This window comes from Sturnira hondurensis, unplaced genomic scaffold, assembly GCF_014824575.4.
Source record: "Sturnira hondurensis isolate 20B ecotype Veracruz unplaced genomic scaffold, ASM1482457v3 Scaffold0013063, whole genome shotgun sequence".
Taxonomy (NCBI): Eukaryota; Metazoa; Chordata; class Mammalia; order Chiroptera; family Phyllostomidae; genus Sturnira; species Sturnira hondurensis.
This window is the reverse complement of record NW_028085694.1, coordinates 314,805-336,712: the sequence shown is the minus strand read 5'-3', so window position 1 is coordinate 336,712 and position 21,908 is coordinate 314,805. Positions and strand designations below refer to the sequence as shown.

Here is a 21,908-nt window from a genome sequence, read left to right as displayed (position 1 = left end):
TTGTGTTCACCATTTTACATAATTTTCAAATGATTTACGTAACTTGTATCTGTGTATATCTGTAGTAACATTCCCTCTTTTATTACTGACATTGGTGTGTTCTTCATATTTCTTCCTCGAACAATTTTCTTATTGTATTGTTATTCTGCTCCCTTCACAGAAAATATTTTTTTTTTTTGCTCTATTGATGTGTTTTTGTGTGTGTTTCTACCTTATTAATCTCTACCCTTGTCTTTTTTTTCTTTCTCTTTGGAATTAGATGGGTGTTTTTTTAACTGAGATAGTTGCTTAACACTTTAGATTTATTCTTTTTTCTCGTGTATTCATTCAAGGTTTGTGAATATCCTAAGTATTCCTTTAGCTGCATCATAGAAATTTTTGATATATAAAATTTAAAAATTTATTGAAAATACTATTGATATACAACACTGTAGAAGTTTAAAGCTTACAACCTGTATACATTTATATATTGCAATATGATTATCATTGTAGCATTAGAAAATGCCTCCATCATGTCACATAATTACCATTTTGGGGTGGGAACAATTAAGATCTAGTTTCTCAGCAACTTTGAAGTTTATAATACAATATTGTTGTCTGTAATCACTGTGCTTTGCATTAGCTTTCCAGAACTTATTTATCTACTGGTTCCCAGTTTGTACACTTAACCAGCATATCCCCAGTTCTCCCACCCTCCAACCACTGGTAACCACCTTTCTGCTGTTTTACAAGTTCTTGGCTACTTTAGAGTCCATATCTAAATGATACCATGTCGTATTTGTCTTTCTCTGTCTGACTTAGTTTAATTCCTTCAAGCTCTAACATGTTACAAATGGCAGAATTTCTCATTGCTAAGTAATACACACAATATCTTCTTTAATTTTTCTTTATTCTCGTATTTATTCAGTTATTGAGGAACGAGTTGTTTTCATGTCTTGGCTATGGTGAATAATGCCACAATAAACATGAGAGTGCATTTATTCCTTTCATATCCTGTTTTCATGTCACATAGATACATACTCAGGAGTGGGACTACTAGATTATATGTTAGTTATACTTTTAATTTTTTGAGGAACTACCGTACTGTTTCCCATAGTGGCTATAGCAGTTTACATTTCCACCAATGGTATGGGAGGGTTCCCTTGTATGTACAGCCTTGAAACAGTTACTATCTCTTGATGAGGAGCCGTTTAGTTCTTCTGCCCATTTAATCAGATTGTTTCTATTTTTTTCATTTTTTTTATTTTTGAAACATTTTTCATTACTATTTATTCCTCTTTATTGCCTCCCCACAGCAATCACCACACTGTTGTCCGTGTCCATGAGTCCTTTTTCCTTTTTGCTCAAACTCTCCACCCCCTCCCTGCCCACCCCTCCCAGAGCTATCAGCCTGCTGTCCATCTATAAGTCTGTCTCTGTTTTGCTTGTTCNCTCTTGATGACAGCCGTTTAGTTCTTCTGCCCATTTAATCAGATTGTTTCTATTTTTTTCATTTTTTTTTATTTTTGAAACATTTTTCATTACTATTTATTCCTCTTTATTGCCTCCCCACAGCAATCACCACACTGTTGTCCGTGTCCATGAGTCCTTTTTCCTTTTTGCTCAAACTCTCCACCCCCTCCCTGCCCACCCCTCCCAGAGCTATCAGCCTGCTGTCCATCTATAAGTCTGTCTCTGTTTTGCTTGTTCAGTTTGTTCAATACATTTCACATATGAGTGAAATCATATGGTATTTGTCCTAATCTGACTGGCTTACTTTACTTAGCATAATGTTCTCCAGGTCCATCCATGCTGTCACAAAGGGTAAAATTTTCTTTTTTTACCATCAAATAGTATTCCATGGTGTAAATGTCCCGTAGGTGTTTTATCCACTCACCTACTGATGGATAGACACCTGGGCTGCTTCCACATCTTGGTGATTGTAAATAATACTGCAGTGAACATAGGGGTGCTTCTGTTCTTTCGAATAAGTGTTTTGGGTCCCTTCAGATATATTCCCAGAAGTGGGATTGCTGGGTTGAAAGGCAGATCCATTTTTTAAATTGTTTGAGGTATCTTTAATACTGCTTTTCACAGGGGCTGCACCAGTCTGCATTCCCACTAACAGTGCATAAGGGTTCCCCTTTCTCCACATCCTCACCGGCATTTGTTTGTTGATGTATTGATGATAGCCATTACAACCAGTGTGAGATAATATCTCATTGTTGTTTTCAATTTGCTAGTCTCTGATGATTACTGACATTGAGTATTTTTTCATGTGTCGTCTATTGGCCACGTGTATGTCCTCTTTGGAGAAGTGTCTATTCAGGTCCTTCACCCACTTTTAAATTGAATTGCTTGTATTTTTGTAGTATCCTTATCTGGTTTAGGAATTACACTAGTGCTGACCTGGTAAAATGAGCTTAGGAGTCTTCCCTCCACCTGAGTTTTTTGTAATAGTTTGAGGAGAGGTGTTAGTTTTTCTTGGAATGTTTGGTAAAAATTTACCTGTGAAACCATCCAGTCCAGCGCTTTTGTTTGTTGTGAGGTTTTTTATTACTGCTTCACTTTCACTAGATCTAATCTGTCTATTCAGATTATTTGCTTCTTTCTGATTTAGTTTTAGAAGAATGTATGGAAACTGTTTCTAGGAATTTATCCGTTTTGTCCAGGTTGTCTTTTTTGTTGGCATGTATTTGTTCATAGTATTTTCTTATGCTTCTTTGTAGTTCTTTGTCGTCAGTTATTATTTCTCTTCTCTATTTCTGATTTTATTTGGGTCCTCTCATTTTTTCTTAGTGAGGCTGGTTAAAGGTTTGTCCATCTTGTTTATCCTTTCAAAGAACCAGGTCTTGGATTCATTGATCTTTTGTATCGTTTTTTAGACTATTTTATTTCTACTCTATGCTTTATTATTTCCTTCTTTCCACCTACTTTGGTCTTTGTTGTTCTTTTTCTAGTTCCTTTAAGTGTAAAGTTATATTGTTTATTTGAACTTTTTCTTCTTTCCTGAGGTGGGCCCTTTTTCATTATGTAGAGTCCTTTATCTCTTATTACAGCCTTCGTTTTAAAGGCTAAGTTGTCGGATGTAAGTATTGCTACCCCATCTTTTTTTCCCTTTCTATTTGCATGAAATCTCTTTTTCCATACATTTACTTTTCATCTCTGGGTATCTCTCATTCTAGGGCATGTCTCTTGGAAAGAGCATATGTGGGTCTTGTTTTCTTACCCTTTTAGCTACCGTGTCTTTTGATTGGAGCATTTTAGCCATTTCCATTTAAAGTGATGATTGATCTGTATTTATTGCCATTTTACTTTTTAACTTTTCCCTTTGTTTTTCTTCTTCTTAAAGCAAGCCATTTAATATCATTGCTATACTAGTTTGGTGGTAACAAGCTCAGACTCTCCATGAGGAGAGTCTGGGGTTAGTGGGCAAAAGTCATCTAACACAATGAATGCACTGAGGAATATCAGTTGTTTGTTCTCACCTCGAGATCACATTGCTGACTTGAGCTGTGTCTTGCTGCTGCTGCCAAAATCATGAGGGAGTATCAAACTATATATCACTAGCTCAGGAAATTCAAAGTACAGTTTCTTCTGAGTACATAATTGCTTTTGCACCATTACGAAGCCAGAATATTGTAAATCAAACCATTGTTAAGTTAGAGTTTGTCTGTGTATTTCTTCCATACGTTTTGGAAAATCTGTAGTCATTATCTCATAACTGTCTTTGAATCATCATTTTTATTTTTCTTCTGAAGCACAATAAGATGTGTTTGTTTTTCTTTGTGCTGTGTGTCTCTTAACCTCTCATTTTCTGTCCCCTTCAGTTTTAAAGCTGACCTGTTTTTCAGTACTGATTTGCTATTTTTCTGTTGTACTACATGTTAAACTTATCCATTAAAGTGGTTAAGAATAAGTCCCATCACTCAAGATGCTAATAGTATCAGAGGGAAAACGTACATGAATAATAGATCATTATAATACTATGTTATACATAGTTCAGTGGAAGGAGGAAAATATACTTTGAACACATTAGTAAGGGCACCTGATCAGACTGGATATGGTTGGAGATTTTCTGAAGAAAGGAAGACCTAAGATGAATTAACGATGGTATGGAGGAAGTCACATGCATTGCATTTTTCAGAAGTAGAGAGATACAGGTTTTTTTAACTGAACATAGGATTTCACAGGAGAATAGTAATAGAAAGTTAACCTAAAGTGACTCACTATAAGGCCTTTAATGCCCAGCTATGAAGGTGCAATTTATTTGGGGCTTCTTTAATCTAGTATCTTAATATTATATTGAAACCTTTTTATTGAATTGGTATAACATACTAACATACATTTTAGAATTGTATGCTAATATTTAGAAGGTTAAAAGTATGAACTATTTTATATAACACCCCCCCACCTCAAAAGCTGATTTGGTAATTAGTAGCAGTAGCAGATGGAACAAATGGAAATTTGTCATTAGCATTAATCATGATGTATAGTTTTAAGTGTCTACTTAAGAGTAGATCCAACATTTGCTCTTACAATTTAAATGCAGTTTTTTAGACTGGAAAAATAATTTCATCCTTCAGAATTTTTTTAAATGAGGAGGACATTAATTGGGAGTTCTAGTTACCCCTATTTTGAAATGTTTCATCGTGAAGAAAATTGCTTAACAGATATATTGGCAACTGTATGTTTTCTGTGCTGTAACTTACCATACCTATAAGAAACAAAACTGAAAAGAAGGAAAGTGGCAGTTTAAAAGGGAAAATAGGTGAAATCTGAGGAAAATAGCAAAATGGTTCTCTAATTTTTAGATTAATAATAAGTGGGCTTTATAAAACAAGATGTACCTAAAGGTTAAAATTCTGCCCAGCATACACACTTTGTGACCTTTACAAATTACTTAACCTCTCTGAGCTTCTGGGGAACGGGGTTATTTGTAAAAGGAAGTTATATTACAAATCTTGTGAGTTCCTCTGAAGGTTAAATGAGCAGAAATACAGCTACTTAACTGAGCCCTGACATGTAATTTTATTGCGCCCTAAACATTGGTCTAAGACTATATAGGCTTTATCTTCACAATAACCCTCAATTTGTGGCTGAGAAAACTACAACACAGAAATGTTAAGTATGTGATCAAGACCACACCAGTAAATAGCAGCTACAGGATTCTAACCAAGACATTTTGACCTTTACTGTTAATTATATTTCTTATGTTTTTGTAATCCTTATCCTTAAGACATACTTTTCCATAAAAGTGTTAAATATTATAATATTATTACAAGTTCACAGACTGTTAGAATCAGTACATACTGAATGTCTTAGTACAACCTGCTTTAATGTGCAAGGATTTCTTATATAGCATCTTCAATAGATTATAATCTAGCTTCTGTTGTAATGCTTCCAGAGACAGGGATTTTACTAATATTGAGGCAAACTCTCACTGTTAGATAACCAAAATGGGAAGGATTTCTCTTTATCCCGTGATGAAATATTTGTTCTTTTTATTTATTACTTTCACCAATTGGTTCTAATTCTCTGCCTTATGGGGAAATACTAAGTGGACAGATTTTTTATAGACAAATGTTTAAGGAATAATTTCTCTTTTCTCATCCTAGGATGAACACTGTCAACTATCCAACAAAAACATAATCATACTCTTCTCAACTGATGGCCTTCTACTTTGAATATATTCCATTTCTTTTTTAAAATGTGCTTATAAATTATATACCATATTTTTGTGATCTTGATTTCTTGAGAGTCTTGTGTTGTTTATGTAGTTAATAAAGGAAATAAAAATTATTCACATATCCAAATACACTTAAGTGTTCAGGCATTGCTATAACGTGCAGTTAATTTATGAACTTAACAGAGATATGCTTACTCTGCCTACAGTGACTGCTGTTAATGTTTGTTGAATGTTTGCTATATACGATTCTCTTTTCTAAAGCTTTATACATATAACTTAATTACAATCATTCTGTGAGATGATGTTCACTATTTAACAGATGAAGAAAATGAGACAGTGTTGTTTATTAAGTAACCAACCCCATATTACATGATTTGTGTCAAAATTAACATTTAAACCTAGGCGTTCTTCTTTTTAAGTCTATCTCATTGATTATGCTATTACACTTGTCCCAGTTTTTTTTCTCTCCTTTATGCCTCTCTGCCTGGTATCTCCATTCCCTCCAGCCATACCCACCCCCCTCCTTAATTCATGTCCATGGGTCATATATATAAGTTCTTTAGCTTCTCCCATTTCCTATAATAATCTTAACCTTCCCCATCCCATCTGTTTTGTACTTACCAATTATGCTTTTTATTCTCTGTACAGTGATCCCACACCTATCACAGGAGTTACATTCCAAAGACCCCTCGCGATACGTGAAAATGTGCGAAGTAGCAGCATTATATTTATTTTATTGTTTATATATTTTTAAGGCTTTATAAACCTTTCCCACTCTCTTATTAATCTTTCCCACACTCTTATAAACACTTCATATGCTCTTAAACACTTTCTACACTCTTAAACCTGCATAATTTTAACAACATAAAATTCTATATGGGTACAGTGTACTGCCAAATCCCATGATATAACAAAAAACCCGCCATACAGTGCGGCCACAATAAGTGAACCGTGATATAGTGAGGGCCGACTGTACCTTTTCCCCCATTCTCCCTCTTCCCCATCCCCACTGATTATGCTCCATGTGATCTATGATTCTGTTCCTGTTCTAGTTGTTTGCTTATTGATAGTTTGTTTTTTATTTTGTTTTGTTTTGTTTTTTAGATTTAATTCTTGTATTAAGTTTGTTGTCATTTTACTGTTCACAGTTTTTATCTTTTTCTTAGATAAGCCCCTTTAACAGTTCATATAATAAGGGATTGGGGATGATGAACTCTTCTAACTTTACCTTGTCTTGGAAGCACTTTATCTGTCCTTCCATTCTAAATGATAGCTTTGCTGGGTAGAGTAATCTTGAATGTGAGTCCTTGCTATTCATGACTTTGAGTACTTGTTTCTAGCCCCTTCTTGCCTGCAGGATCTCTTTTGAGCAGTCAGCTGACAGTCTTATGGGAACTCCTTTGTAGGTAGCTCTCTTCTCTTGCTGCTTTTAAGATTCTTTCCTTTTCTTTAGTCTTGGGTAACTTAATTATTATGTATGTGTCTTGGTGTGTTCCTCTTGGGGGTCCACATTGTTTTGGGACTCTCTGAGCTTCCTGGATTTATTTGTCTATTTCCTTTGCCAGCTTGGAGAAGTTCTTTTTCATTATTTGTTCAAATAAATTTTTAGGTTCTTGTTTTTTCTCTTCTCTTTCTGACACCTGTGATTCATATATTGGAATGTGTAAAGCGGTCCCTGAGGTTCCTAAGCCTCTCCTCATTTTTTTTGAATTTTTATTTCTTTATTCTATTCCAGTTGAATGTTTATTTCTTCCTTTTGTTCCAAATCATTGATTCAAATCCTGGTTTCCTTCCCTTCACTATTGGTTCCCTGTTTAATTTTCTTTATTTCACTTTGCATAGTCTTCAGTTCTTCCTTTATTTTCAGGCTATACTCGGTCATTTCTGTGAGCATCCTGACTACCAATGTTTTGAACTCTGTATCTGAAAGGTTGGCCATCTTCTCGTCACTTATTTTTTTTCTGAAGTTTTGATTTGTTCTATCATTTGGGCCATATTGCTTTGTCTCAGCGTACTTGCTACATTGTAAGGGGTGAAGCCTTAGGTATTCATCAGGGCAGGGCAACCAACTTTGCCAAGTTGTGGTTTGGTATGTGCAGGACAGGTCAGAGACAAAACTGTAGGTTGCTCTGCTCTTGCCCCACTTTCAAGATGTAGGCAGTTTTTCCCACCATCATAACCCCCACAGGTTTCTACAGCCAGAGGTTCTGACACTTTATTTTGTCTGCACTGAAACCCTGGGTTGCACGGTCTGTCCTGTTCCCCCATTGTTCCTCCTGGTTTATCTGCACACAGATGGGGGCTACCCAGTCAAGTAGCTGCCACCTCATACCCCCAGTCTGCCAACCACCACCTTGCCATGTGTCCTCTTCCCTTTTTGGCTGCACATTTCTGCTCCTCCAGCAGTCTGGATGAATGTTCCTTCTTCAGCTCCTTGGTTGTCAGAATTCCATATAGTTTGATTTTCTGGCAGTTCTGTTTTTTTTGGTTTTATGTTTGTTTGTTTAAAACAAACAAAAAAACATTTTAAAACATTTTTTTTGGTTTTTTGTTTGTTTGTTTAAAACAAATTTAAAAACAAATTGGTTGTTTCCTTCTTTTAGTCACACAAGGAGGCAAAGCATATCTGCCTATACCTCCATCTTGACCTGAACCTCTCTCATTTGTAAAACCTAGGCATTCTTAACTGTAGGCCTGCTTTAACAAAAGGCCATCAAGTGACTTAAAAAACAAATTTATTTCTCAAAGTTTTGGAGGCTAGGGACTTTGAGATAAGGTGCCAGCATGGTCAAAGTTCCAGTGACGGACCTCTTTGTGGTTTGCAAATGGCATCTTCTCACTATATCCTGTCATGACAAAGAGAGACCACCCTCGATACCTAATAACTTACCAAAAGGCTCACCTCCAAATACCATCACATTATAGCTTCAACATGTGAATTTTAGGGAATACAAACATTGTCTATAGCAATATGTTATGTAGTTCTTTTATGAGGCTTTGTGAAACCTTATCTACCTTACATATCAGTTATTTACAAGAATATGTCACTTATAAAATCAACTTTTGGTGCAGCACACTTGTAATTTGGGGAACTCAGTTACAACAGACACCTTTCTTGGTGAATCCCGGCCAATGATTGTGTGACATTGCCTGTTTCCTGATGTGTAAAATGTGGGTGATGTCTCTCTCAAAAACTTTGAAATATTAATATGCATACATATATTTGTGTCTGTATATATCTGTATATGCATTTAAGTATGCATATGTCTATGGAGAGGCTAGTATAGGTGTTTATAAGTTTTTAAATGGCAAAAGCAATGTAGCACAGCAGTTACTAAAGTAACTTTGGAATGGAACTGACTTACTAGATGTTTGACCTTGGGCAAGTTTCTTAACCTCTCTGTACCCTAGTTTTCTTTTCTTAATATGGGTGTATGTTTCTTATAGAGCTATTTATGAGCATTAATGGGTTTATAAAGCACTTACTTAGATCAGGACTTAATACCTTGTAAACTAGTATATTAATGATGAAATAGTGTTATATTACATCAATATCTAGCATAGCACCTGTATTTTTGCAAATTAATAAACAAATTATATTTAAATGTTTTTGAACTAGTGAATTTTTAAAAGAAGTATAAAACCAAATATGAAAATTCATTAAAATCAGTAAGTGACGTCATCTTCTATTGCAGAGGAGTGAAGGAAACCCTGAAACACAAAGGTTAAGTAATTTGCATTTTAGGCAGTTTTCCATTGATTAGTGAGTTACTTAAAATTAAACTAGGTCTGGTACCCTAGTGTTCTAGCTTCCTTTTTTTTTTCTTTTAAATAAGCAAAGGACCTAGTGGGGATAAAACACAAAATATTATGAACTTTAATGTGAAGATTTTTTTGTTACATGATTGTAATAATAATTAGAATAATAATTAGAGCATTCTAATTATTATTAGAATTATTGGAATAAATATTAATTATTCTAATTAATAATTCTAATAATTCTATTAGAAGTATTTCAACCATAATGGATTACCCAGAATAATTACATGGTTTTATTTGAAGTTTTTGTTTTAAAATAGAAGTACCACAATATGCTTTATGAGAAGGCATGGATTTGAATTTTTGGTCTTTTTATATCCCTGCCACCATCAATGTGATATCAGTTAATTAATATCATTGAAACAGTCCATTCTACTGAATACCTTCATAATAGAAAACAAAATGTGTTGGCTTTTTATGTGTATGCTTAGGTTATTACTAATTAATGCTAGTATTATATTTGAAATACCGTTAGTTCGTTTCCAGAGAATTACTTCAGTGGAATTTCTGCAATATTTGAATATGCTTTGACTCAAACTAATGAGGTAATGAGTAGAGAATTTTATTTAATTGTCTACTATCCTAGTCAAATTGATTTAATTTTAAAATAATAGTATTGCAAAAACCTTGGGCAGTGATCTAATTCAGCTTCAGTTTCAATGTAATCCCTTCTACAGTATACCTGGTAGAGATGGTCCTGCAAATCTACTTACATATTTTCTTAGCTTCAATTTTTACATTATCTGGAAGCATAAGGAAATTACATTTAGGTGACTTCAAGCTCATCTCCCACCCTATAATTCTTTTTTTTCCCCAATTTTTAAAATTTATTTTAAAATATTTTTTTCTTTATTTAAAAATAATTATTTAAAATAATATTTTAAAAATAAATTCTAAAAATCAGAAAAAATAATTATTTATTATTATTATAAAATAATAATTATTTTTCAAGTACATTTTTCTGTCTATTACTCCCATCCTATTCCACCCCCTGACCTCCCCCCTCCCTCCCATTTCTACCCTTTATTCTTTGAAAATATTAACTTCCAATTTTAATCAGCAGTTAGTACTAGTAAGTAATTTTAACATATTATTTAATTTACAGATTGTCCAGGAACTCCAGACACTCCCAGTAGTGACCCTCGTTGTTCTACTAGCAATAATAGATTGATGGCCTTACAAAAACAGTTGGATATAGAGCTTAAAGTAAAACAAGGTGCAGAGAACATGATACAGATGTATTCAAATGGATCATCAAAGGTAAGTACAGTAAATGTAAGTGTAGACAGTCAGCCCCCATTATTCTCAGATTCCATAAATGTATATTCACCTACCCAATAGGATTTATTTGTAACCGGGACAACAGTACTCATGACACTTTCACAGTCATTAGTGGACATATACAGAGGATGAGTAAATTTGAATTATCTGATGCATATGTTCACAGCTGAGGATGAACAAGATGACACTCCTTTTTGTATAATCACTTATACTGTAAACCAGTAATTTTTCATCCAGTATGCTGCAAGAATTTAAAAAACTTGCAATACCTGACTATTTAGCCAAGGGCACTCACCACCTTTCCCTTAGGTTGTCAAATAAAAAGACAACAGCCAACACAATAGCCGTCTGGTGTGAATCAAATTTATACTTTTTGTGTGTGTGTAAGATTGGCAAAAAAAACAACTTTTAGTGTGCTACAGAATTTTAGTAATTAATTTATGTTTGCTATGAAATGAAAAGGCTGAAAAATTGCTGCTGTAAACAAGTATTTTTTAGAACAAGTTGGAAAGAAATGAGTTTTAAAATACCTTATTTCTATTTAAACCCAACAAGAAAAAATTTTGGCTGAAAGAGTAAAGGATACACAGGACCTCTTCATATTTGCAACTTTTCTGCAAATCTAAAGTTGTGTGAAAAAGTTCATTTTAGAACATTTAGGCTCTAATGAGTTTTCCATCACTTACATACAGGTTTTGAGAAAAGAACAAGTGAAAAGATGAGACATTCTAGAATTAGTGATTGACTTGACCTGTGGGTTCTTAGGGAATCTGGTGTGAGCATTTAACTCCTAATTGAAAATCAGTGTTGTAATGCAAATGTGTCTTTGTCAGTAATGCAAATGTGTCTTTGTTCTCTGATATAGTATGGAAGAAAAAAGTGTTGGGAACCACTAAAACAGATTATCATAAAGGTTCTTTTTAATCTCAGATTCTATAGTTGTATAATTTCCAAAAGTCTTAGAAAGGTGGATTTATTATAAGATCCATCCTTGAATTTTCATTTCAAACACTCATTTAAATATTTCAAATATTCTTGCCTCTACAAATCAGTTTTTCTTCTGTATTTAACAGAAATTTGTTAAGTAATTTCAGAATTGAAAGTTCAAGCGTTATTATTATTATTATTATTATTATTTCAGTTTAGGAAGAATTTGAAATTGGAGGTGAGGGGAGAATCTTTGCTTGGAGCCATACACCATGCCTACCCACCCAAATGAAATCTGGGAAGATGCAGAAAAGAAAGAGTATATTATAAATAAGATTTTTAATCTTAATTACGAAAATTAGATTTTATGCTGTGTTTCAAAAGAATTTTAAATTATTTTTAGAGAAATATATTTATATGTGATACTTATATGATATGATACATTATAGCATATTATTTCACTAAGTTTAAACATTTATTATGGGGTGGTAGAATTGGTTTTCGTGTGTTTTTATTTTTAGTGTTAATCTTTAGTGTCTTTTTAATCTTTATCAAACATTATTTTGGACTTTTTACGGGAAATATGTGAATGCACCATATTATGCAGAGCATTTTAAAATTAAATTAACTCAGCTATCACCCTCTGGAGTAAGGTTTTTTAAATTTAGGGTTGATGGATTAGATTGAGAGATTCATGAACTCTTTGAGGTTATAGGAGAAGTGAGTGTGATGATGATAGATGAATGATGAGAGAGGCATAGATTTCACCATATTCTCAAAGTGACCTGGAACACCACCCCCCTCCAAAATTGAGCAGGGTTATGGACAAATTAAAACAAATATATAACTTATGATAACCACAGTCCAAAATGAACAGGGCTATGAGCAGCCTTCTAAAACAAATAGATAATTTCCTATAGCTTTTATTTATATTTTTACATTTTTGAAGATTTTATTTACTTATTTTTAGAGGACGGGAGGGAGACAGAGAAAAACATCAGTGTGCGACAGGCAGCATCCATTGGTTGCCTCTCATACACTCTCAACTGGGCATCCAGGCCGCAACCCAGGCATGTGCTCTGTCTGGGATTCGAACCAATGACCCTTTGGTTCACAGGTCAGCACTCAATCCACTGAGTCACACCAGCCAGGTCCAGTAGCTTTTACTTTTAATTAGAAGGTTCATTTATTTGAGAATGGCTCAGGCGAAGGTCCAAAGCATATTAACAGCTGCTATAGTTTCTGAGGTAAGCCCGCTAGTTATTTTATCTAGATTGGGTTTTTTATCTTTAAACTTCTCAAGGAGTCATAATATATCCTTGTGAGATTAAGGGTGATTGTAAATTAAAGTTTTATGGAATGTTAATTTACTCAGTAAGGCCTGCCAGTTTGATGGCAGTTGTGATGGGCTCTGCAGTATGAATGTATTAAAGATAGTGTATTACATATAGTAGGTACACTAGAGAAAGACCCTGCTTTCAGAAGTCTTGCTATCTGAAAAGGAGATAATTAATATAATTAATTAATATAATTAATTACAATATGTAATAGTGGTATGTACACAAATTACTTTAGAAGCATATAGTACAGTCACTTAGCTGCCTGAAGAAATTATGAAATTCTTTGTATAAAATTTTAAGTATGATTTGGAGTTTAAAAAGGAATTACTCTGTAGGAATGGTGAGCTGGGTAAACCCAGTATACAAGGTCTGTCCAGAAAGTATCCAGTCATATACTATGAAAAATTGAGGCATTTATTGAAGAAGATACAGGATACAAAAAAACATTGTACATAGGACAATGATTCCTCAGTCCCCTTCAAATACACACTTTGGCATCTCACACAGTTCTCCCAATTGCCATCGGATGCCCCATCATATTTTTCTTAATCTCTTCGATGGTCTGAAATCTATTCTCTTTCAAAGGTGATTTTAGTTTGGGGAAAATCCAGAAGTTGCAGGGCATCAAATCTGGGCTGTAGGGGGACTGAGTCACCTGGGTGATTTGATATTTCACCAAAAAACTGCACAAGATATGATGCATGAGCAGGTGCACTGTCGTGAGGAAGCTGCCAATTACCAGTTGCCCATACCTGTGACCATTTTCACTGCATGCATCTTTCAGCCATGAAGATCATTAAGGTAATACTCCTTAATTGTTTGGCCTGGAAGAGTATACTCATGATGGACACCTTCCCATTCAAAAAACATATGGTCTTAATCTTGCTGCACCTTTGCCACACGTTCTTCAGGTGTGGAGAACCAGGCAACTTCCACTGGGATAACTGAGCCTTCGTTTCCAGATTATAGCCATGGATCCATGATTCATCTCCATTTATAACCTTCTTAAGGAAATCTCATTCTTTGGTAGCAGTTTGAATCAAGTCATTAGCAACCGCAGCATGATGTTTCTAATGCTCTGGTATCAAAAGCAGTGGAACAAATTTTGCCACCACACGTTTCATGTCAAGATCCTGTGTCAAAATCTCAGATACAGCTTTTGGAATCCCCAGCTCAGCTTGTAGTTCTCCCGCTGTCAGTTGTGAACTTTGTTGGTTACAGCTCATACACACTCTCAGATATTCTGCTTGTCGTAGACCTTCCACAACATGGATCACTTTAAAGAGATTCTTAACCATCTGTAAAGCATTTGTGCCACACTTTTCTTTGCACTGCATTCTTGCATTGCCTCTGAAAGCCTTCTAAATCATCTGAATAATTTCTGCAGAGGAATGTTAAAGCTTGATGCCAAATTTGATGCAGATTCGTTGCTCTCCTTGCTCTGTCATTTTGAATGTGATGGCCACACAGTACACTGTGTGGTGTAAGTAATGGCCCACCGTGAGTAAGCTCAGTGTAAGTACACTGTGAGCCGTAAGTAATGGCTCACTCAACTGTAGTATCCAATGTCAGTTTTAAATGCCTTCATCATACTTTGACATTTGTGCAGATCTTCAGAAATCTGTGTGGGAAAATTTGCTTACTTTTAAAATGAAGTACATATGGTTTCCTTGTATATTACATGGAAACAGTTAAGAAAGGAGTATTTCCAGAAGAGTGAGTGACAGGACTAGTGTCACTTCACATGGTGATAAAATAGTAAGAGTAACTTAGTTGAAAAGTGTAGTATTATATAAATAACTTACTTAATATTCATACTTTTACCTTAGAACTAGATAATTATGATTTTTATTACAGTAAGAGAGAACATTTTAATGCCAGTCATGTGGTAGGCAATATAATTTTAGTTTTATTTAATGCATACCAAAGCTTAGAGTGGTATTCCATTTATATGTTCAAGAAATCTAAAGTTTGTAGAAGATATGTAATGAACTCAAATTTACAAAGATAGTAAGATTTGGGCTAACTCTATCTGGTTGTAAAATATATATGTCTCATTAAATTAGGAGCTTTGAATTAGGAGATTTAGTTTGATCTGGTCTCAGTGAAAAGTTACTTTAAATCCCCAGTTTTTCTGATGTTTCTAATCCTGGATAGGAGGAGAAATTAAAGAGAAAGGTATTTCATTCTAAATTTGGAATGTGAATAGCTATATTTATAAAAGCATATATAAGTCATAGACAAACACCAAATTCAGGGTAGTATTCTTACTGGCAAAGCAGAAATAATAAATATCGCGCGCACCCGAGTGTGTGTGTGTACTTCTTCTTGGTATAAATTAATATTTAAGAGACTTAGTAAATTATTTGAGTGTGTTTCCTTGGTGTGAAATCTAAATACTTTATTTAATAAAGAATAAAGTCAGACTAGAAGTTCTTTCTTTTTTTCTTCTTTTTAATTTTATTTAATTATTTTTCAAGTACAGTTTTCTGTCTATTACTCCCATCCCATTCCACACACCCCCATGCTCCCCCCTCCCTCCCATTTCCACCCTTCTCAGTTGTTGTCCATGTATCATTTATATTTGTTCCTCTTAGAAGTTCTTTTGTAAATGACTGATCTTGAGAGCATGAAAGAAATGAAAAATTTATAAATTTGCAAACTGCTTTTTTCTCCACTGTATATCAGTCTAATTTGGTGTTTAACATAGTACACCTCATGTTACTTTCTTTTTTTCATTATATGATAGCAATATTGTCTCTTCTACCACATACCTATCTGTCCTGCACTTTATTCAGTGTCAAAATATATGATGTGTGTTTAGTTTATTGAAATAAGGCTGTGTATCTGATGCTTGTCTCTTTGCTTCCAGTCTTGAGGAGTCTCCCGGAAAATACAGATTGTATGTTATTTTATTTCCAAATTAATACTGACGGCCTTAGTAGTGACCAAAGTAGAGATGTTGAAATAATACATAATAATATTTATTAAATAATATTCAAAAATTGGTCTTTCTTGTGAAATAAGTGCTCCCTAACTTAGGCCCATTTTAATTTACTATTTGTGTGTGTGTTGAAGTCTACCAGATAGATTTTGACAACTTATGTAACAGATAGCATTAACTTCTATCACTTGTTTTCTTATGGAACTTCTGAAGAAAAATTTTATTAGCTGTCTTTGGCTGCTCTAACAAACTACTACAAATTTAGTGGCTTAAAACACTAATTTATTGTGTAACAATCTTGTCATTGAGAATTCTGAAATGGATCTCACTGAGCTAGAGTCAGGGTGTTGACAGAGCTGTGTTCCTTCTGGAAGAGGCAGGGGAGAATTCATTCCCTTGTTCTTTCCAACTTCTCGAGGCTGGCCCTCTTCTTCTGACTTGGAAGCCAGCAACAGTGGTTTCATCTCTTCTCGACTGTCTCTTCATCTGTCTTCCTCTTGCACATTTAAGAATCCTTGAGATTACATTAGGCCCACCTGGGTAATCCAGAATAATCTTTCATGTTTTGAGGTTGGGTGATTAGTGACCTAATAGTGTTATCTTAGTTCCCATTTTGCCCTGTAAGGTAACATATTCTGAAGGTCTCAGGACATGAACATCTATGGGTGGGTTATTATTTTGTCTTCCACACTTACTAAAATGGTAAGGTTTTTTTTTTTTGACTCTCTATCAGTAATATTCACTGTTACTGGAACTAAACTGAGGGACAGTAATAATCTGTTTCACTTAATTCAGGACCTTTCTTGAAGTCTTAATAGATGACAGGTTTATTCACTATAACTTCCACCATAGCTTTACTGAGAAGGTCTCATTTTTTGACATTCAAAATTTTCTAGGTACCTTTCTCAGTATTACCAGTGTCAAAAAAAAAAAGCTGTCTCCTGTTCCTTTATCAGAATTTAAAGGAACACAAGTACTGTCTATTAACTATTTTTAAAATGTGCCAACATACATGAAACTCCATGAAAATGTAATTTAATGAGAGAGGAAGAGATTTGCTAAAAATTTCAGGCTTAGTGGCTGAGACATTCATCATATACAGTTCTGCTAAATAGGAGTCTTATTGACAATGTTACAGGAAAATTATTTGTATTCTGTGTAAAGCAAAGAACGTTACAAGTGTGAATTTGGATTTTTTAAAATAGTAATAAGACTTACTTGTTTTCTCTCAAATTGTCTTAAATAATGGAGTTACTTTTCTCTTTTGCCACCCTACCTGCTTGAGGGCTTTTAAAAATAAATTCATCTACACGTGTGTGTATGTGTCTGGATAGATAGAAAGAGGGAGGGAGGGAGAGGAAAAAATATACATATATTTTTTCCCACAGTGTTCTTGTAACTCTTGTTTTTCCCTTGCTGGTATAATTTGATCTTAGTTTGAAGATATGAAAATGCTTTGTCTTATTATCTGCTTACCTTTCCAAACTTACTTTTAATAGGATCGGAAACTCCATGGCACAGCTCAGCAACTTCTCCAGGACAGCAAGACAAAAATAGAAGTGATACGAATGCAGATTCTTCAGGCAGTCCAGACCAATGAATTGGCTTTTGACAATGGTGATTAAATAGAGATAAGTTGTCATTCTTATGGGCAATATGGTACTAAATAAATTTTATGTAAGAAAGATGCAGTGATTTAAAATTGAAGAGGAGGCAACAGGCGGCATTATACTTTTTTTTTGGTTGAGCTTTTAATCTGAGCTTTTTCTAAAAGGCGCTATATCTCAACATTGTATCTGTTAAGTACTCTGTTTTAAGGACTACTAATGTAAGGCTTCATTTTTTATGAGTTTTAATTGCTGATACTAAACACTGATATAAATGTTTCAATTAATTTTTTTTTCCTTCTCTAGCAAAACCTGTCATAAGTCCTCTTGAACTTCGGATGGAAGAATTAAGGCATCATTTTAGGATAGAGTTTGCAGTAGCAGAAGGTGCAAAGAATGTAATGAAATTACTTGGCTCAGGAAAAGTAACAGACAGAAAAGCACTTTCAGAGGTAATTTTAAATAAAAGTTTTAACTTAATAAATATATTACTCAAAGAATGTAGTTCTTTAAGTGACAACAATTGTCTTTTCTCTATTCAAGGCTCAAGCAAGATTTAATGAATCAAGTCAGAAGTTGGACCTTTTAAAGTATTCATTAGAACAAAGATTAAATGAACTTCCCAAGAATCACCCCAAAAGCAGTATCATTATTGAGGAGCTGTCACTAGTTGCATCACCAACACTAAGTCCACGTCAAAGTATGATATCTACACAAAATCAGTATAGTACACTATCCAAACCAGCAGCACTAACAGGTATGTAGCACATTCCTTCTGATTAGTTTTGTTGCTTTTTTGGCTACATCTGTCCTTGTTTAATAAATAAATTAAAAACTGCACACATTTTTAACAATATTGTGATAAGATACACATAACAGATTAATTATTTTAGCCATTTAAAAAATACAGCTCAGAGGTAGTATACTTCTAATGTTATATTACTATCACTACTATCTAGTTAAAGAGGATTTTCATTATCCCAGAAGGAAATTCCATGCTTATTAAGTAGTTACTCCTCAATCCCCTTTGCTCTCAGCTTCTGGCAACCACTATTGGCTTTTGTCTATATACATTTGTCTGTTCTAGGTATATCATTTAAACAAAATTATGTATCATCCGTGGCTTTCTGTGTATAGCTTCTCTCATTCAGTGTACTGTTTTAAAGGTTTTTGTTCTTGTAGCATGTATTGGAACTTCATTCTTTTTTATAGCTAAATAATATTCCATTGTGTGGATATGTACCAGATTTTGTTTATTCATTCATCAAATGATGAATGTTTAGTTTGTTTTCACCTTTTGACTGTGGTGAACCAGGGGTAAACACTAACCATATATATTTTTTAGACAACACAAGGGCTTACTTCTGTCATTTTATTATTTGTTTTCTACAAGTCTTAATTTTTTTCCTGACTTCCTTTCATACGGCTTTCCTTTCTTTTTGAATTTTTCTACCTTACCTTTTAAATTCCCTTCTTGCTTCCTTTTCTGTATATTTTTAGGTATTTAAGTTATTTTCTTGGTGTTTATCCTGGTGCTTACAACCATCATCCTAAATTTTAACAGTCTTGTTTGAATTGATACCAATTTATTTTTCAGTAGCCTACAAAAATTCTGATCTTATACAGCTGTTTCTCCTGTCTTTATACATCTTTATGCATTGTATGTCCATTAGCATAGATTATAATTATTATATTATACATTTGTCCTTTAAGTCATAAAGGAAACAAAAAGTTAACAAACCTAAAATATAGTATTACTTGCTTTTATGTTTACCTGTGAAGTTAGTTTTACGGGTGTTACTTTTATCCAATGTTGTTACGTTACTACCTAGTGTCCTCTCATTTTAATCTGAATGACTTTGCCTTTCTTCCAGGCAGGACTACTTGGGACAGACTCCCTTGACTTTTGTATATTTGAGAATTTGTTATTTTCTTAATTTCTGAAGGATAGTTTTGCCATACATACAATGCTTAGATGACAAGTTTTTATTTTATTCTTTCAGCGCTTTAAAAATGTCATCCTAGTTCCTTCTATAGCCTTTATGCTTTCTGGTGAAAAATTGGCTTTTAATCTTACTGAGAGAATTTCTTGTAAGTGATGAGTTGCTTCTCTTTTGCTACTTTCAGAATTTCCCTTTGTCTTTGTTTTTACGCTGTTTGATTATATTTCTCATAGTGATCATCTCTTTTGAGTTTATCCTACTTAGATTCTTTCAACTTCTTCATGTGTAATCCATGTCTTTCATCAGATTTGGGAAGTTTTCAGCCATAATTTTATCATATGCTCTTTCTGCTACATTCTCGTCTCTCCTGAGACTCCTGTAACGTGTATGTTTGTATTCTTGATGTTATCCCAGAGGTTGGTCTCTGTTTCCCTATATTATTTATTTTAATTTTTGTTGACAACAACAAATGTTTATTGATGAACTGACATTTCAGGAGACCAGAGATCAGAAGTAAAGACAAAAACAGGCATCAGCTTTCATAGATATCAGAAATTATAAGCATGAAGCAAGCAAGCATCAGGAGTCAGAGTCTTCTCACCACCAAGTTTTCTCCTAAACACCCAGCTTTAGTAGAGCTCAAAAAAAAAAAAAAGGCTCTCATAAAGTCTCTTAAAGTAATCAATCCAGGTGACAAATAGGAATAGGAAATCAGTTAGGTCAGCTGCAAACCATTTTTAATTCCATTAAGTTTTAATGTTATCTCCTTTTGTTTTGCTTTTAATTAGGAGCATGTACATTTAGTGTGGTTATATCTTATTGATCAGTTTACTCTTATTGTTATAAATAATTCCTTTTCTTTCTAAAAATATTCTTTGATGTGGAGTTTACTTTGTTATTAGTAGACTCATACTATCCTTCTCATACATAAAGTAACTTACTGAATTTTTCCATTTTTTCCCACCTGTTTGCTTTTTTAGTAAAAGTGAAATGTTTTATATATATCATGTAGGTTACTCTTTTTATCTATGCTGAATATCTAATTTGAAGTTTTTAGGATATTGTAGTATTTCTTTCTTTTTTTTTTTTAACAGCTTTAGTTACGTAGTCATCCCTCTATCCATGGGCGATTGGTTCCAGTGCCCCCTACACGTAACAGAAGTCTACAGATGTTCAGATGCCCCATATAAAATGGTGTAGTATTTGCATAAAACCTCCAAATGCAGAGAGCAAACTGTATATATAAACAGCACATATTTGATGTGTATAGTTTGAAAACTTATGACATAGCAACCCCCAGAAGGTTTCATGTCTTCTTTATAAACCTTCCTATTACCGTTATTTTTGATATATATATATAATTCTCTGGTATTGATATTTGAATAGCATATCCTGTTTTTTTTTCTATTCTTTCCTGAACTTTTTAGTTATTGAAACAAATGGCTGCTATTATTCCATTTCATTTCTCATATAGCTTTTTAGTTGTGCTTGTCTGTGTGTGTTTGTGTATGTATTTATTGCTTAATTTAGAGAGTCAGGTATTCATATTAAACTTACTACCATCTCTGATCGTAACATACTCTGTTACTTTCAAATCAGTTTAAGAAATTTTTTGAAGACGCATTTGCAAATCTTTCCATGCCTCCCTTTCTTGTAGTAATATATTTTACTTATACAAATGCATTAGAAATCTACTCATTAATATTGGTTTTACTTTAAAGAGCTAAGAACTTTAAGAGTATAGTTTACTATTTTCAGAGTATTTTTCTCAGAAAAGAAAACATTGCCTTTGTATTTAGTGACCCTTTTATTCTTTTTTATCTTCTTGTTGAAATTTTCTCTGTTACAATTTTCCTTGGCTCATTAAATTTCTTTTAGCATTTATCGTATGAAGATGTGCTAGAGTCTCTTTCACATTTTTCCTATAGGTTTCACCTTAATTTTTAAAGAATATTATTAGTGGATATAGAAATCTCTTTTTCTTTTAAAATGTGATTTAATGTATTCTGGCTTCGGTATTTCTATTATAAGAAGTCGGGTGTAATTGTTAATCGGTGTTTTTCTTCATGCAGTGTCTCTCATTCCCCAGTAATTCCATTAATGTAGAATTATGTTTACTTTTTTTTTTCTGTCCCTAAGACTGCATGGTTTCAGGTGACCTGTCTTCACGTTTGCTGATTCTTCTGCCTGCTATGCTATGCTGTTGAACCTCTGTAATAAACTTTTTAATATTTTAGTTATTATACTTTTCAACTTTGGGATTTCTATCTGGGTCTATGTATAAATTCTATATATTTATTAACATTCTCTATTTTTTGAAACATCACTCTTTTTTTTGCCTTTGGTTTCCTTTAGGTCTTTGGCTATATATAAGATAGT

The 21,908-nt window shown here is 33.7% G+C and overlaps 1 protein-coding gene across 2 annotated transcripts in view; it reads left to right on the top strand.

Moving 5' to 3' along the window:
* PKN2 (protein kinase N2) overlaps positions 1–21,908 on the top strand; it is a 127,804-nt gene that overhangs the window by 50,595 nt on the left and 55,301 nt on the right. For both annotated transcript variants that reach the window (XM_037060915.1, XM_037060914.1), the window contains exons 3-6: positions 10,593–10,747; positions 17,479–17,596; positions 17,893–18,038; positions 18,130–18,343. In XM_037060915.1, coding sequence (XP_036916810.1) covers positions 10,593–10,747; positions 17,479–17,596; positions 17,893–18,038; positions 18,130–18,343 — 633 coding nt within the window. The remainder of the gene's footprint in view (positions 1–10,592; positions 10,748–17,478; positions 17,597–17,892; positions 18,039–18,129; positions 18,344–21,908) is intronic.